General features: G+C 58.9%; 6 protein-coding genes across 6 annotated transcripts; 2 read left to right on the forward strand and 4 right to left on the reverse strand.

Annotated features, from left to right (window-relative positions):
* Nucleotides 1–87: 87 nt before the first annotated feature.
* On the reverse strand, nucleotides 88–2,809 carry ACA1_287880 (ATPase/histidine kinase/DNA gyrase B/HSP90 domain containing protein; the record flags this gene model as incomplete). Its single annotated transcript, XM_004367785.1, has 11 exons — nucleotides 88–576; nucleotides 655–757; nucleotides 829–980; nucleotides 1,046–1,129; nucleotides 1,211–1,395; nucleotides 1,504–1,640; nucleotides 1,731–1,863; nucleotides 2,084–2,196; nucleotides 2,277–2,346; nucleotides 2,476–2,613; nucleotides 2,686–2,809. 11 exons carry the CDS (start codon nucleotides 2,807–2,809, stop codon nucleotides 88–90), a joined length of 1,728 nt encoding a protein of 575 aa, XP_004367842.1.
* Nucleotides 2,810–3,943: 1,134 nt separating this feature from the next.
* On the reverse strand, nucleotides 3,944–6,267 carry ACA1_287890 (Fbox domain containing protein; the record flags this gene model as incomplete). The annotated part of the gene is made up of 6 exons (XM_004367786.1): nucleotides 3,944–4,383; nucleotides 4,457–4,673; nucleotides 4,754–5,469; nucleotides 5,547–5,903; nucleotides 5,981–6,041; nucleotides 6,127–6,267. 6 exons carry the CDS (start codon nucleotides 6,265–6,267, stop codon nucleotides 3,944–3,946), a joined length of 1,932 nt encoding a protein of 643 aa, XP_004367843.1.
* A 120-nt stretch (nucleotides 6,268–6,387) lies between these two features.
* ACA1_287900 (ATPase/histidine kinase/DNA gyrase B/HSP90 domain containing protein) lies at nucleotides 6,388–8,643 on the reverse strand (the record flags this gene model as incomplete). The annotated part of the gene is made up of 11 exons (XM_004367787.1): nucleotides 6,388–6,813; nucleotides 6,978–7,080; nucleotides 7,159–7,286; nucleotides 7,373–7,444; nucleotides 7,542–7,600; nucleotides 7,699–7,824; nucleotides 7,909–8,045; nucleotides 8,109–8,241; nucleotides 8,315–8,344; nucleotides 8,423–8,529; nucleotides 8,615–8,643. The coding sequence occupies 11 exons, from the start codon at nucleotides 8,641–8,643 to the stop codon at nucleotides 6,388–6,390; spliced, it is 1,350 nt and encodes a 449-aa protein (XP_004367844.1).
* Nucleotides 8,644–10,126: 1,483 nt separating this feature from the next.
* Nucleotides 10,127–11,450, forward strand: ACA1_287910 (PH domain containing protein; the record flags this gene model as incomplete). The annotated part of the gene is made up of 5 exons (XM_004367788.1): nucleotides 10,127–10,174; nucleotides 10,393–10,605; nucleotides 10,717–10,819; nucleotides 10,890–10,965; nucleotides 11,036–11,450. 5 exons carry the CDS (start codon nucleotides 10,127–10,129, stop codon nucleotides 11,448–11,450), a joined length of 855 nt encoding a protein of 284 aa, XP_004367845.1.
* A 384-nt stretch (nucleotides 11,451–11,834) lies between these two features.
* ACA1_287920 (Leucinerich repeat protein lrrA, putative) lies at nucleotides 11,835–13,849 on the reverse strand (the record flags this gene model as incomplete). Its single annotated transcript, XM_004367789.1, has 6 exons — nucleotides 11,835–11,873; nucleotides 11,945–12,083; nucleotides 12,173–12,354; nucleotides 12,460–12,727; nucleotides 12,814–13,094; nucleotides 13,235–13,849. 6 exons carry the CDS (start codon nucleotides 13,847–13,849, stop codon nucleotides 11,835–11,837), a joined length of 1,524 nt encoding a protein of 507 aa, XP_004367846.1.
* Nucleotides 13,850–14,017: 168 nt separating this feature from the next.
* ACA1_287930 (uncharacterized protein) lies at nucleotides 14,018–14,344 on the forward strand (the record flags this gene model as incomplete). The annotated part of the gene is made up of 2 exons (XM_004367790.1): nucleotides 14,018–14,077; nucleotides 14,198–14,344. Coding segments are annotated over 2 exons (207 nt in total), but the record flags the coding sequence as incomplete, so codon positions are not given.
* Between the last annotated feature and the right edge of the window lie 51 nt (nucleotides 14,345–14,395).

A 14,395-nucleotide genomic window follows, 5' to 3' on the forward strand; every position in this document is an offset into this window, starting at 1 on the left:
CAAAGAACTTATCTGGCAATGCCTTCTGATGGAGTGTTAGCAGAAGCAGAATTTGCTGTGATGAAGAAGAAAAAACATCGTGGTGCGCTAGTGTGGCGAGGCAGGGGCGGGCGAAGGAGGCGAAGAAATCTCCGAGGGCGGAGGAGGACGGAAGAGACCGATCAGGGTGGCCTGGAGGGTCTCCTTCCTGAAGGGCTTGGTGAGGAACCGGTCCATGCCCTTCTCCAGACACTCGGTCTCGTAGTCCCGCGTGGCCGACGCCGTCAGCGCCACGATCGGCACCCGCTTCGTCCCGTGCGTCGTCCGCTTGACTTCAGTTTCATCTGTCGTTGATCTGACCTCCGCTTCCTTCTCGTTCTCGTTCTCGTCGTCGCCTTCTTCGGGCTTGAGCTCTTTGCTCTTCGGCTTCTCCTCGCACCGGTACTCCTCCCAGGTTTGGGCGCGGCGGTGTTCGATGTGGCGAATGCGGGCCGTGGCCTGGAAGCCGTCCATGATGGGCATCTGCACATCCATGAGGATCACGTCGAACGTCTCCCTCTCGAACAACCCCACCGCTGCCCCGCCATCGCCCGCGATCTACATCACGCCCACAACCAATGCCAAACGTTTTAGAAATAAGAGCGAAGAGCGAAGAGCGATGGAGTCGACTTGTACCGTGACGGAGCAGCCGAGGGAGGTGAGCATCTTGGTGGCCACTTTCTGGTTGATGATATTGTCCTCCACCACCAGCACCTTCCTCCCGTGCAGCAAGTCCTTACTACGAGACGAACCGAGTTAGGCTGATGTTGGAGTTGGATCAATGAAAGGAGGTCAGAAAGCAGAGCGTACACAGCAGCAGCGGTGGTGCCATCTTCGGTGGTCGGGTGCTCGCGGCGCATAGTCAACGGCGTTTTGGGCTGGTAGAGGGGCAGACGGACGGTGAAGGTGAACACGGATCCCTTGCCCACCTCGCTCTCCACCTTGATATCGCCCTGCATCGCCTGTTACACACGTGCCCACGTCAGCGCGAGCTTTTACACTTCGTGGCCTGCGTAGGCGTTCGTACGAGGGACAGTTTCTTGCTGATGGCAAGGCCGAGACCCGAGCCGCCGAACTTACGCCCCACACTCGCATCCAGCTGGGAGAAGCTCTATAGAGAGAGAGAGCGAGAGAGAAGCTCGCGGGAGTAAGAAACCTCTCTGTTCGGCCCAGGCAGGTGTGCGTGGAGTACCTTGAATATGTTCTCGAGGCCCTGGGGCGGAATGCCGATGCCCGTGTCCGCGACGCTGAGCGACACGATTTCGGGGTCGGCCTGACCCGTGGAGGCCGACACCATTACGTGGCCCTCCGCGGGCGTGAATTTGATCGCGTTACTCAGCAGGTTGTGCAATATCTGTCGAAACCGGAGTGGATCGCCTGCAGCAGATGGAGGCCAATGTTGAGAACTTCTTCGTTCTTCTTCGTTCTCTTCGTTCTTCGTCGTAAGTGGACGATCAAGATCAGGGGCGGTGGTGGATGATGTACCGAGGCGGAGGGGCTGTGCGATGTCGATTTCGGAGATGAGGGCGACGTGCTTCTTCTTGGCCATGACCGTGTGCAGACTCACGGCCTTGTCTACTTCTTCGCACACCGACAGCGGAATGGACTCCAGTTCCAGTTGACTGTTCACCCCAACCACACGAAGAGCACGCGATCAGCGTGCGAAGGGGGAGGAGGAAGAGCGGGAGGTGGAATGTAGGAATTCGCAGTACTTGGACTCGATGCGGGCGAAGTCGAGGATGTCGTTGACGAGGCCCAGCAAGTGGTCCGCGCAATCGCTGATGATGCGCGCCGATTCGAAAGCCCCTTCGCTGAGCGGCATCTCCATCAGGTCCTTCGCCATCGCTGTGTTGTTTTCAAGGGGGAGCCACTCTCTGATCAGTCCTTGAGGCCTCTCAACACGCAACAATTCGAGCGAGCGACCTACCGATGATACCGTGCATGGGCGTACGCAGCTCTGCGAGAGGAGCGACCCAGAACCGAGAGGCCGAACACGGATCGAATAAGTAACGGCACGCTGTGGGCGGAGCTGGGTATGGGGTCGGGTGACGGCGGAATGGGGTACCGTGACTCATGTTGGCGAGGAAGGCCGTTTTGGCTTTGGTGGCCTGCTGGAGCGACACGTTGACCCTCTCCTTCTGCTGCAGCGCCACCATCATCCGCCTCAGCGCGCTACGCCTGGTAGTGTGCGCGGGAGCGTGTTAAGGAGGAGGAGGAGCAAACATTGTTGTATACAGGAAGCGACCTGGTGCACGAACCTGTTCGATTCGTACACGTAGGCAAAGACACCCATGAACGCGATCAGCAGGATCTTGCTCGTGAGCAGCTCTGTCGACGAGACACACACACGCGCGCGCGGGAGGAGCATGTTAGTGAAGCGCGTCACCACGACTGGCGACAGTGGAGCGGCAGGCGGCGCTGCGGCGCGTAAGTTGCGGCAGTGGACAGAGGTAGTACTACCCTGGAGGCTCGTGGGGAAGCGACCGATGTGGGCGCCGTGAATGTCCAACTTGGCGCACGCGAAGGGAACGAACACGATGCCCTGCTGGTTCAGCTGTACGCACGCCAGATCGAACGCTTGGCCGTTGCGCGCGTCTGTGACGATGGAGTGTCAGCGGTCAGTCAGCAGACCCCTTCACACACAAAACGTGTCAAGCCCCATCTTACCGTCAGGTGTGAGGGCGTAGATGAGCAGACTCTCGCCGATGAGCCCGAAGGTGGCTACCACCCCGGCCCGCGGCCCCACCAAGCAGAACAGAACGAGCGGCATCATGGCTATCCACGAGAACATCTCCGTACGGACGCCGTACAGCACGCACTGCGCATGAAGATTTGTTTTTTTAACATCAGCACGACTGGCGAATGCACAAGGAGGCGAGGAGTACCTTGTAGATGAGAATAAGGTTGAAGTAGAGGCAGGATATCCAGGCCGAGGTGCGGCCGTGGTCGTTGAGCAAACGTGCCAGCCAAAGAAGGCATCCATAGACGCTCATTGAAAAGAGAGATTGCCAGGAGCTGAGATGATTCCACCCATCGATCCACAGGCGCAGCGACAAAACGAGGGCATTGACGAAGATGAGTGCTACTAGGAGATTGATTAGCATCACCGCTCGCCCCTTCGTTTCTTCATGCGCCACATATTCGCCAATTCGTTCATCTTCCTCCTCTTCCTCAATCTCTTCCTCGACAGCCTGGGAGAGATTTTCCGTTGCATTGTCTTCCTGTTTGCGCAGTGGTTGATCGTGCAGACGGAGGAAGCGAAGAGGCCATCGCGAGAAGGAGAAGCCCCATCGCAGGCACGGCCGAGATCGTCTGCGCGTGGAGATCGGGGCAGATGATGCAAAAGAAGGGAGCGAGGAAAGCAGAGACGCCACCGAGCCGCAAAAGCCCAGCTCACGCGGTGTCTCGGCGAATGCTCGCCTTCGCTCCTCTGGGGTCGGCTTCGTGCTGCTGGCCCCCTCTTCGTCCTGCTCTGTGGAGCTAAGAAGAGGAGCGTTCTCCTTCTCCTCTTCCTTGGCCTCCATGAATCTGCGTCGCCACTCCTCTATCAAGTTGGGCGGCGCCTCCTTCTTTTTCTTCTGTTGCTGTTGCAGGCCCTCCATCATCTCGTGGTTGCGTGTGTGTGAACAGAAGCAGAAGGTGGTGAAGAAAGAGTTGCGCGTTGATGGCTTTGCTATTTCGGAGTCAGTGTCAGTGTCAGCCGCATCGCCGTCTGCCCCAACAACTCTCAGAACCAAGTCCTGATCTCCGGCCACCACCGCAGAACACTGGTGGCCCGACCACAGACCCGAAAAGGCACACCCAAGGCCCAGAGTCGGGCAAGGGCGGTGATTGCCTGGGCTCGCCACAAGTAAGTGTGCCCGAGTTTTCTTTCGTCTCTTGGCGAATGTGATCTACATGAAGGGGGGGACACACGAGACTGCCCCTAGGCGACGGGGTAGGGAGTGCAGTCCTGGGGAGGTAAAGCCGCGAGCAGCGTGGGGTCCTCGCTGGCCCAGACCGGCCTGTCGTTCTTGTCGGTCTTGCTCGGGGTGGATGAGCGGAGAAGGCAGAATGGTCCCCGGTGCCCGTTACGGAACAGGCATGTCCGCACCAGCAGCGGCTCGCTGGGCGTGGTGGTGGTGAGTGGTTCGGCCGTAGGCTTGTGCCGCGCCGGCACCGGCGGCGCTTGCTTCTTCCCCGCCGCGCTCTGCTCCTCCTCTTTCTTCTTCTCCAGTTGCGGAGGAATGCCGCCCGCCAACTGGGCGTAGAAGAGCTGCGTGCCGGACCGCTCTCTCGTGTTCTGTGTTGTGGGCTCAGATGCCTCGACTTCCTCAGGGCCAACGACGTTCCTGAGCGCAAAGAGCGAGGTCTTGGTGACGGCCTCTGCAAGAGGAATTAGGAATTACATCAGCGAGAAAGGTGGTGTGGCGATAGACGATGCGAGGTGCTTACGTACCGGTCTGGTGGAAGAAGACGAACGACCAGGGCTTCTCGCCCTGCGGTGCGAGGAACTGCGGTGCGTTGTGCCCGGAGAGCGGCACCGGGATGAGCTGCGGCACGCCGAAGGCGATCGCGAGCAGCCGAAGAGCCGGTCCGCCCAGACCAGCGACCCTCTGCTGCGACATGAACGCCGCCAGAGCTCGACCGCCCCGCTCCGCCACCACCTTGCCGTCCTGCCCACAACACAGTGCGCCAAGTCGGAGTTAGACATGTAGCTGCGATCGCGCCTGTGAGGCTCGATTGAGCGGAGTACCTGAGCGAGAGAAGCCGTGTGGATGATGCGATGCTGCTGGTGTCTGGCTGACCCAGTGTGGACGCTGGGCTGGGTCTTGGTGACGATGGGGACAGCGACGACGGTCCAGTGGAAGCCTGGCAGCACCTGCGCGCTCCAGATGACCTTCACTCGGCGCTCGGCGCTCGATCCAGCGGAGAGGAGGTGCTCGCCAAGCGCCTCCTCGTATCGGGCCAGGGACCCGCTGGCGGTCCAGCCGGGGCAGGACTGGGCGTCGAGGAACTGTTCGTCGGCAGTCGTCGGCAGAGCACCGTCGCTCGCCTCGGCCGGCGCCGATGTCGGTTCGAATGCTTGAAGGTCGCCTCTGACCAGCAGCTGCAGGGGCGAGAAGAGGAACGTGGCAGGCGACAGTGATGAAGATGAAGAGCGACGACGACGACGACGACGATGAAGATGAAAGCAGGCAGGTCTCTGGCTGAGGTTGGTGGTGGGGAAGGGATGCTGCGACGTCGTAGCGATGTCGAGCGAGAGGCCATGGGTCGAGAGGAAATAGAGCCGGCGCCAGTCGCCGCTGACCGACGAGTTGAGCACGGCGGCCAGGGCGTCCACCGCCACCCCGCGGCGACCGCTCGGGTGCGCGGCCGCGAGCAGCGAGGGCTGCACCTCGGCAAAATCGCGCAGCTGCTCGGTCCACAGGTTGAGGCAGGCAGACTTCCACATCAAGTGCCCATTCCCATCTGTGTCGTGGCGATTCCACAGCTTAGCACACGCACACGCACACGCACACGCACTACTGCACAAGTGATGAGCTTACCGATGATGCCGGCCCAGCGCTTAGACACCAAACGAGCAGAGAGGAGGTCGTGGCCAGAGAGGAACGAGAGAAGGAAGGTCGTCATCCGCCGGTCCAGGCCCTGGATCGGCCCCTGGTGCTGCGAGGCCGCCAGGTAGGCCGTCGAGGTCAGAGAGGTCTTCAGGAGGGTCGACGATGGCTTCTTGGTGGTCTTGTCGCTGGTGGTCTTCTTCTTGCCCTTCTTGTCCCTGTTGAGGCCGGCGGGGTCCTCGTTCGCTCCATCCGCGGGGAACAGCTCCTTCCGCTTCTTTTCTTTCTTGCCCTCCTTCTTCGCCTTCTTTTGCTTCTTGTCGCCCTTTCCCAGAGCGTCTTCTTCACCTGTGGGTGAGCCGGTCAATCGGTGTACGGACGGCGAGCCGCAAGCGCCGTATACAAAACAGAAATGAAAGGGGAACCTTTGCTCTTCTTCTTGAGCCCGAAGCCCAGCCTTCTCCGTGCAGGCGACGCTGGCGACTCCTGAAAAGGGATTAGAACGAAAGAACGAAGACCGATAGCGAAAAGAAAGAAGAACGAAGACCGAATATTGGGGGGGGGGCTGTACCGAACCGGGCGAGGGTGAGGAAGCTTTGCGGGGCGAGGCCATGCCCTCTTCTGCGCCCGGGTCCCCCGTGATCGTGGACAAGTTTTCTTTCTTCTTGAAAGAGAACGTTCTCTTCAGCTTCGCCTTCTTCTCCCCCTCCATCTTTAGTGGCAAGTGCGGTCAAATTATAAAAACTATTTCTAATTGCTCGTGCGGAAAGTACAATTTTATTACGATTATAATATTATTTTAATTATAATAAATAATATGATGACGTGACCACTACTCGACGATGGACATCCGCCGGCGGTGCCGCAGTTGCGTGGACGCTGGTGTGGCGGAGGACGAGAAGAGCGGCGCTGGGAGGGGCGAGGCGGAGCCAGAGCGAGGGCCCTCGAGGAAGTCGGCGAGCACGCGCTGGAGGGTCTCCTTCTTGAGCGGCTTGGTGAGGAACCGGTCCATGCCCTTCTCCAGGCACTGGGCCTGGTAGTCGTAGGTCGCCGACGCAGTGAGCGCGATGATCGGCACCCGCTCCTGCGATGATCGCAGTGCCGACTCTCCTTGTGCCTCGCTGCCCTTGTCCTCGAGGCCGTCGCGCCGTCGAAGGTCGTGGTGCTGAGACTCGCTGCTCGTGGCCCGGGATTGGGCGCGGTGGTGTTCGATGTGGCGAATGCGGGCTGTGGCCTGGAAGCCGTCCATGATGGGCATCTGCACATCCATGAGGATCAGTCGAACGTCTCCCTCTCGAACATGGTCACCGCTTCCACCCCATCACCCGCCAGCTACATACATTGTAAAGGCGTGTGTAACGTCAGCTTTGATGCTTTCGCTGGCACGAGCCAAGGGTCCTTGAATTGATGGATTGTACGTACAGTGACGGAGCATCCGAGAGACTTGAGCATCTTGGTGGCCACCCTCTGGTTGACCAGGTTGTCCTCCACCACCAGCACCTTCTTTCCCTCGAGCAAACCGGCCCTGCACGACCATGCGCGAAGATGACCGCGTTAGCCAGCTCCTGCGTGGACCCATGTGAAAAGTGGGGGACGCCCGTACAACGCAGAATCTACGACGTCGTGAGCTATGGTCGGCGTGCTCGGATCGGCGACCGGCAGGCGCACAGTAAATGTGAACACGGAGCCCTGGCCCACCTCGCTCACTACATTGATATCGCCGCCCATTGCCTGTGCATGCATGATGGGGGGGGGGAACGCGTGAGTCCGAGTACTGGGTGAATGTCTGGCCATCCATGATGATACGAGCCGCGTACCCGGCAGAGCTTCTTGCTGATAGCGAGGCCGAGACCAGAGCCGCCAAACTTACGACCCACGCTCGCATCTAACTGGGAAAAGCTCTGTAGAGACGAATGAAGGGGTGGGCGAACAGTTCATGAGGCTGTTCGGGAGCAATAGCACTATGGGACGACACAGCAGATATACCTCAAAGATGTGCTCCAGGCCCTGAGCTGGGATCCCGATCCCCGTGTCCTTGACGCTCACTGGTCGTGTCGAAAGAGGAACGATCAGAAAACCCAACCTTAATGAAGGATGGATCTGTAGCGCAAGCGGGAGGGAAGAGCTCGAGTCGAAAACGCACCAGAGATGATCTCGGGCTCGACGCTGCTGGAGGAGGCCGACACGATCACGTGACCTCCCTCGGGCGTGAACTTGAGAGCGTTGGTGATTAAATTGATGATTATTTGCCTAAAGCGCAGCGGGTCTCCTGTTCAAGAATGGCGTCAGTTGGTTTCGTTTGGGCGTTGTGGTTATGTGCTGATTCACGCCATGGCCAGGAGGGGGGTGGCACCGAGGCGAAGCGGCTGCGAGATGGTGATTTCAGTAGTCAGGTTCAAGCGCTTCTTCTTGGCCATCGCCGCGTGGAGACTCACAGCTTTTTCCACTTCCTTCACCATCGACAGCGGAATCACTTCCAGCTCCAGCTGACTGAGAGTCGCCACAGAGTGAGCCAACCAGTGGGCTAGGTGGGATGCAATGGATCTGACATACTTGGTTTCGATGCGGGCAAAGTCGAGGATGTCATTGACGAGGCCCAGCAAGTGGTCCGCACAGTCGCTGATCACGCGCGCCGATTCGCTCGCGGCTTGTTCGAGCGGCATCTCCATCAAGTCCTTGGCCATCGCTGTGTTGTGGTCGACCAAGCCCTACATGAGCACGACCCACACGTTCATTGGGCAGACAAGGTTCCTGCATACCAATGATTCCGTGCATCGGCGTCCGCAACTCTGCGCGAAGAGAGAGCAGAATCGCGTGAGTGGCGTGGTGTGGTGGGCTGCCTGGTCGGTGACGGCGGACTGGGGTACCGTGACTCATGTTGGCAAGGAAGGCCGTCTTCGCTTTGGTCGCCTGCCGCAGCGACACGTTAATCTTTTCCCGAAGGTGGAGTGCCTCCTTCATGCGCTCCTGTGCGCTGGCACTGAGAGCAGAGAGCCTCGGCCGATCAGCAGGTGATCACATCGCCAGCCTGAGTAGATGCGAAACTCCGGCCAACGTACCGGTTGGCCTCGTAGACATAGGAAAACATGCTTGTGAAGCAGATTGCGAGGAGCTTGCTGACAATGAGCTCTATGATGATGAGATGATGATGATGATGATGATGTGGATTAAGTTGATTGTTAGGCAGAGATCTGTGATTGTTCAAGAGGAAAGGCTGACGCTACCCGTGGTGCTTGAGGCAAACCGGTTGATTTGCTGGCCTTGCCCGTCAAAGGGCACACAGTTGAATGGTACAAACACGAATTTGAGATCCGAGCTCACGTGCACGCACGACGTCTCAAAGCTGTGGCCCAGCGTGTCGTCTGCACTCACCGAACAGTTGGGCTCAGCAACAGAACGTGAGGGCGCGTGCGCAAACATCTCCAACTGCACAAAGTGTGGCTGGCGTACCACTGGAGCTGATGTAAAAAAAGAGCCAGGCCTCGAGCATGACCACCACGGTAGACGCCACACCCGCACGCGGACCCAGAAGACAGAACACCACCATGGGTACCATGGGCAGCCACGCAAACTCTTCCGACCAGACCCCGAGATGGGTCGAGCCCTGTGTGCGCAGATACCGCGATGATGACCCTATCAGCCGCTGATCGCTCGACGAGCGCACAACGGAGAGTGGAGGAGTTCGAACCCGCCAGACGAGAAAGGTGTTGAAGAAGAGGCAGGCGAACACAGCAGAGAGGCGTCCGTTGTCGCGTCGCCAGCGCGCGAGCCACAGCAGACCGGCGTAGAAGATGATCGCCAGCCCGGAGCTGCACGTCTTGACCAGCCCGTCGGCGTGGACACGAAAGGGAAGCACGGCGAGGCTCACCCCGGCCAGGGCCACCAACAGGTTCGCCAATAGTACCGCGCGCTGTCGGATCCCCTCAGCTTCGACCTCCAGCTGCAGCTCCTGGTCCAGCTGCTCTCCGCGGAGGTGATGTTGGGCTTCGCCTGCAATTGAATTCGATTTCGATTGGGCTGTTTGCAATGGCTTCGCCTTCGAGGCTGAATCATCCTCAATTTTAAGAAATCGAAGAGGCCATTGCGAGAACGAGAAGGAGCTTCCCCTGCGCGCTCGGACCTCCGGCTCCCCTTCGATTGTTGTTGGCTTCGCTGCAGATGGCGAGGTTGAAGATGAGGGGGCGGGCGCAGGTGAATGGGGCGGCGAGATGCGAAGAGGCGCCGTGGTGGACTCCGCGCATTCAGACATGATACCAAAGACAGAGCCTCGGTTGCCCTTTCTTCTTCGTTCGCGCAGGTGCGCGCTCCAAAGCGAGTTCCATTCATTCCGGAACAAGGCTCTTCGTTCTTCTGCGACCAACCAAAAATCAAACAGCAAGCACCTCACCACGCAACAACAGCATTCCTGTTCTGGACAGAAGGTGAGATGTACAGCTGACGGCATGAGGACGATGCAAGGAATTGAGCGAACGCACAACGCCAAGCCACCATTGTGGAATTCGTGGGGAGATGGTCTGGCTCGCTGGGCGCAGGCGTTGGCACTGTGAAATTTCCGACATTTTAGCAGCGCAATGTGGGCGAACTGCTGCGGCGAAGGGGACGACCCAGGAGGCTGCAGCGTCCCTCATGTCATGTCGGCCAAGGCCTATTTGTAGCCCCGCCCGCACCTTCCTTCCACTCATTATCATCATCACCCTCCAACCCGCTCACCACTGCTTACCTCTTCCCTTCCAACTAATCACACCACAACATGGTACATGCTCTCTCTCTTTGCCGACCCTCTTTCTATGTCCTTGCTTACACTCTTCTTCATCATCACCTTTCCCCCTCCACGCAGTCGCTCAAGGGTCCCGACTTTCACACATACGGAAAGAGCGACCCGCTGGGGAGTAGCTTGTCGTCGTTCATGGACGACAACCTCACCAGCGACACCTGGATTGAGAGCAACGACGGCGACAACTTCGTCAAGGGCGGTTTCCTCTACGAGAAGGGCTTCTGGGGCCGCAAAGTGCGCCGAATCGTCCTCACCGAGAAGAGCTTCCGCATTCTGGTACCCATCCTCACCGCCTCTGCGCCCACGCAAGGGGCATCTTTGGCAAATTAAAACACGCAATTCTGGCGACTTTTCGACTAAAGTTTTGCTTTAAAATTTGGCCAACAGCACAAGCGGACCGGCATCGTCAAGAAGTACTACAGCCTGTACTCGGTGCAGAACGTGGAGGCCCAGCGCTGCACCCATGTATTCATCATCAGCCTTTACACGGGTATGTCTGCTTGTGGAGCTCAACGTCGATCAAGTGTGAGTGAGGTTCTCACCTGTTGCTTCTCCTGCAGCCAAGGGCAAGATGAAGAGATTGTATTTTGAGCCCTCCAGCGCCGAGCAACGCAAGGAATGGATGAAGGCCATCCAGTACGTTCTGCTCATCGCCCCCGGTGCATTCCCCTTCAAAGCTCACGCCTGTTTTTTGCGTGTGTCACAGGGTGTGCGTGGCCTTTGTCAAGGCCGCCAAGGAGGAGAGGGAGAACACTCGCTACGGCACCTCCGCCAGGCGCACGTCGTCAAAGATCGCTGAGTCGCGTCGCCACTCGGGCGAGTGGAGTTCTCAGGGCTCCGGCAGCGGCTGGGAATCGGTCGAAGACCGACCCGAGCTCGATGGCCGGCGGCCGGTGCTCTCCAAGTCCGCGGTCGACCTCGGGTACAGCCGCGAACGGAGCGCGAGCGCAACCAGCGGCGCCCGCCTGCGCGGCCGGCCCGAAGGGGCGCTGCTCGAGGAGAACAACGGCTACAACCCCTTCCCGGCCGTGGAGCAGTGGGACCTGGAGGAGCCGGAGACCATGGGCCAGCTGGGCATCCCCACCGGCAAGCGCGGCTTTAGCCGGCACCAGGCGGTGTAAGGTTGCCTCGATCGAGGGCGAATCAAGCCCACAACCGAACTATTCTGTACATACACCACGACGAAGGTCACAGAAGCCAGAGACCAGAGACCAGGAATCGACGGTTGGTGCCTCGCGAGGAAGCGATGACTCCTGCTGCCAGCACCACCACACTCTTATTTATCTTTAGCAATTATAAATATATAGTTAAAACAAACAAATATCTGTCTACGCCCCACTTGTGCCTTGAAGAAAAAGGTAAAGGAGGAAGTGTGGACAGAACGCATGCATCTAGTTCTACAAAAAAACAAGGCCTCAACAACAAACAAACAATCATACCAAGCGTCCGTATGCCACGCAGCGACCGTGTGAGTGATGGGCTTGAGTTGCGTCGTGGGCGGCTGCTTAGACGAAGGAGAGACCTGTGACGTGCTTGTTTCTTCCCTGTGGTGGTATTGCGAGGTGGTCGTTGAGACGAATGGGTGAGAGGCGGGCGATGGGTGCGTGTCACGCACCGTCTTCTCGTTCTTGCGGAGCCACGCGAGTACGGCGGGTGTGCCTCTGTTGAGCACGTCTGGCGGCGGGATCACCAGCGGGTTGTGGCTGATGTCCATGACCTCCAGCTTGGGCAGGCTCCCCAACTCCCATGGCAAGCTTGACAAGACACGAGCGCACACACACGGTGTGTCGTGAGCCAACGAACGCAAAGAGCCGGAATTAGTGTGTAAAGAAGGGGCGCGCACTTGGTCATCATGTTGTGCGACATGTCGATCTTGACCACGCTGCTGAGCTCGCCGACCTCCGAGGGCAGCTCGTGGATTTCGTTGCCCTTGATGTCGAGCTTGGTGAGCGCCGTCAGCAGGGCGATAGTGGGCGGCAGCGTCAGCAACCGATTGCCCGACACGTTCAGCTTTTGCAGGTTGGACTGCGCAGGCCGCGGGACAGAGAGTGAGTTACTCACTCGCCAGCGACACAAGCGGTCGACACAAATTAAACATGGGGGGGGGGGCTATGGGTGGTGTGAGCGTACGAGACAGCCGATTTCCTCGGGAACGGAGAGGAGCACGTTGTTGGCGGCGTCGAGCTCCTTGAGGGCGTACATGGTCTTGATCTCGGCCGGCAGGGTGGCGAGATTGTTCTTGCTCATCAGCAGACGCTCGAGGCGCGTGAGGCGGCCCAGCTCGGGCGGGATCAGCTCGATGGCCAGCGAGTTCTGGCGCAAGTCGAGCAGCTCCAGATTGACCAGGTTGCCGATCTCCGCCGGCAGGTTCGTCAACTTGTTGCCGAACAGATCAAGCCTGTGCGTGTGGCGTGCGTGTGCGGCGTGTGCGGTGCATCCATGTCAGTATGTGCTAATGTGAGTCGGCGGGAGAGCGGCATTGACCTTCTGAGTGTGGTGAGACGGCCGATCTCGGGAGGAATGCGTCCGATCTGAAGGTTGTTCCTGAGGTCGAGCTCGACGATGCTGGGCAGCGTGCACAGGTCCTCTGGGAGCTCGTCCAGGAGCGTGTTGCGCAGGCCCATGTACTGGAGCTGGTTCAGCTGTTCGAGCGGGAACAGGGTCTTGAGGTTGGAGTTCTCGTTCACCGAGAAGCTGCGCAGCCTGGCCAGGTAGCCCATCTCGGCCGGCAGGTCCTGCAGCTTGTTGTTCGACAAATCAAACACCTGACATAACACCACACACCACACCACACCAACACACACATACACGGCGCACACAACGAAGAAGAGAGCGAGTGAGGTGCGGGCGCAACGGGTTACTTCATGGGAAGTAGCGGGGGGAGAGAGAGAGAGAGAGGTCAGACCTGTAGGTTGCGGAGGTTGCCGATCTGCGGGGGCAGGCGGGAGAGGGCGTTGTTGGCGAGGTACCACTCGCTGAGCTCGGTGAGGTTGCCCACCTCGGGGGCGAGCGCGCGGAGGCGGTTGTTCTCGGCCTTGAAGATGAGGAGGGCGCGCAGGTTGCCGAACTCGGGCGGGAAGACCTGAAGGTTGTTGCCGCTGATGTCGAGGTACTGGAGGGCCGAGAGCTGGCCGAGCTCGGCGGGGAGCTCCTCGAGCTGGTTGCCGCTGAGGTCGAGCTTCTGGAGGAGGCGCAGCTTGCCCAGGTTGGGGGTGAGCGGGGCGGTGAAGAAGAGCTTGTTGTTGCAGAGCCACAGCTCGCGCAGGGTCGGGGCGAGATCGCCGAGGGCGGGCGGGACGTGGTTGATGCGGTTGTTGCCCAGGTCGAGCACCTCGATACGCGCCAGTTTGCCCAGCTCGTCGGGCAGCGAGGTAATGTCGTTCTCGGCCAAGATGAGCTCGCGGCACTGGAGCTGGCGCACCGATTTGGGAATCTCGGGGATGCCCTGCTTACGCAGATCCACGATCTCCTTCTTCTTGTACTTCTTCTTCATCAGCTCCTTTCCCAAATCGTTGCCCATTTTGTGTTTTTTGTTTGCAGTGCCAATGGGCTGCAGGCTCTTCTGTTGATTGTGATTACAAAATGAATCAAAATTAATTATTTTTATTTTTCTCTAGGTGACCGCTTCACCAGCACGCGCATGTTTGACATTCCAGTCCCCAGAGGCGGGAGGGGTGGCTCTCTGTTCTCAGAGAGCCTTGACTGCTTTCTTCGCGCACGTCTGGACCAAACAGACTCCTGTGTTCGGGTGGACAAAGAGTGAGTGTCACGGTCCCAGCCCCGGCGTAATAATGCGAAGAAGAGCGAAAGCGGAATTGGGAGGGGGTCAGCGCGGAAGCGGGGGGGGGAAGGAAAAACCTTTCATGAGGAGTTCGCAAAGGTCGGAGCACGGGTTTATGCATGGCTCGAAGAGGGAGCAGAAGACGTAGACCACTCCGCAGAAGCAAGAAATGGGAATGCAGATCAACGCGACGAAGATCCAGACCACGAACATAATGACACCGGAGAGGCCCATGGCGATTGTGCGTGTGGGTGACTCTCTCTGCTCCTTCCTCTTCCTCTTCCT

This window comes from Acanthamoeba castellanii (assembly GCF_000313135.1).
Source record: "Acanthamoeba castellanii str. Neff unplaced genomic scaffold scf7180000084777, whole genome shotgun sequence".
Lineage (NCBI taxonomy): Eukaryota > Discosea > Longamoebia > Acanthamoebidae > Acanthamoeba > Acanthamoeba castellanii.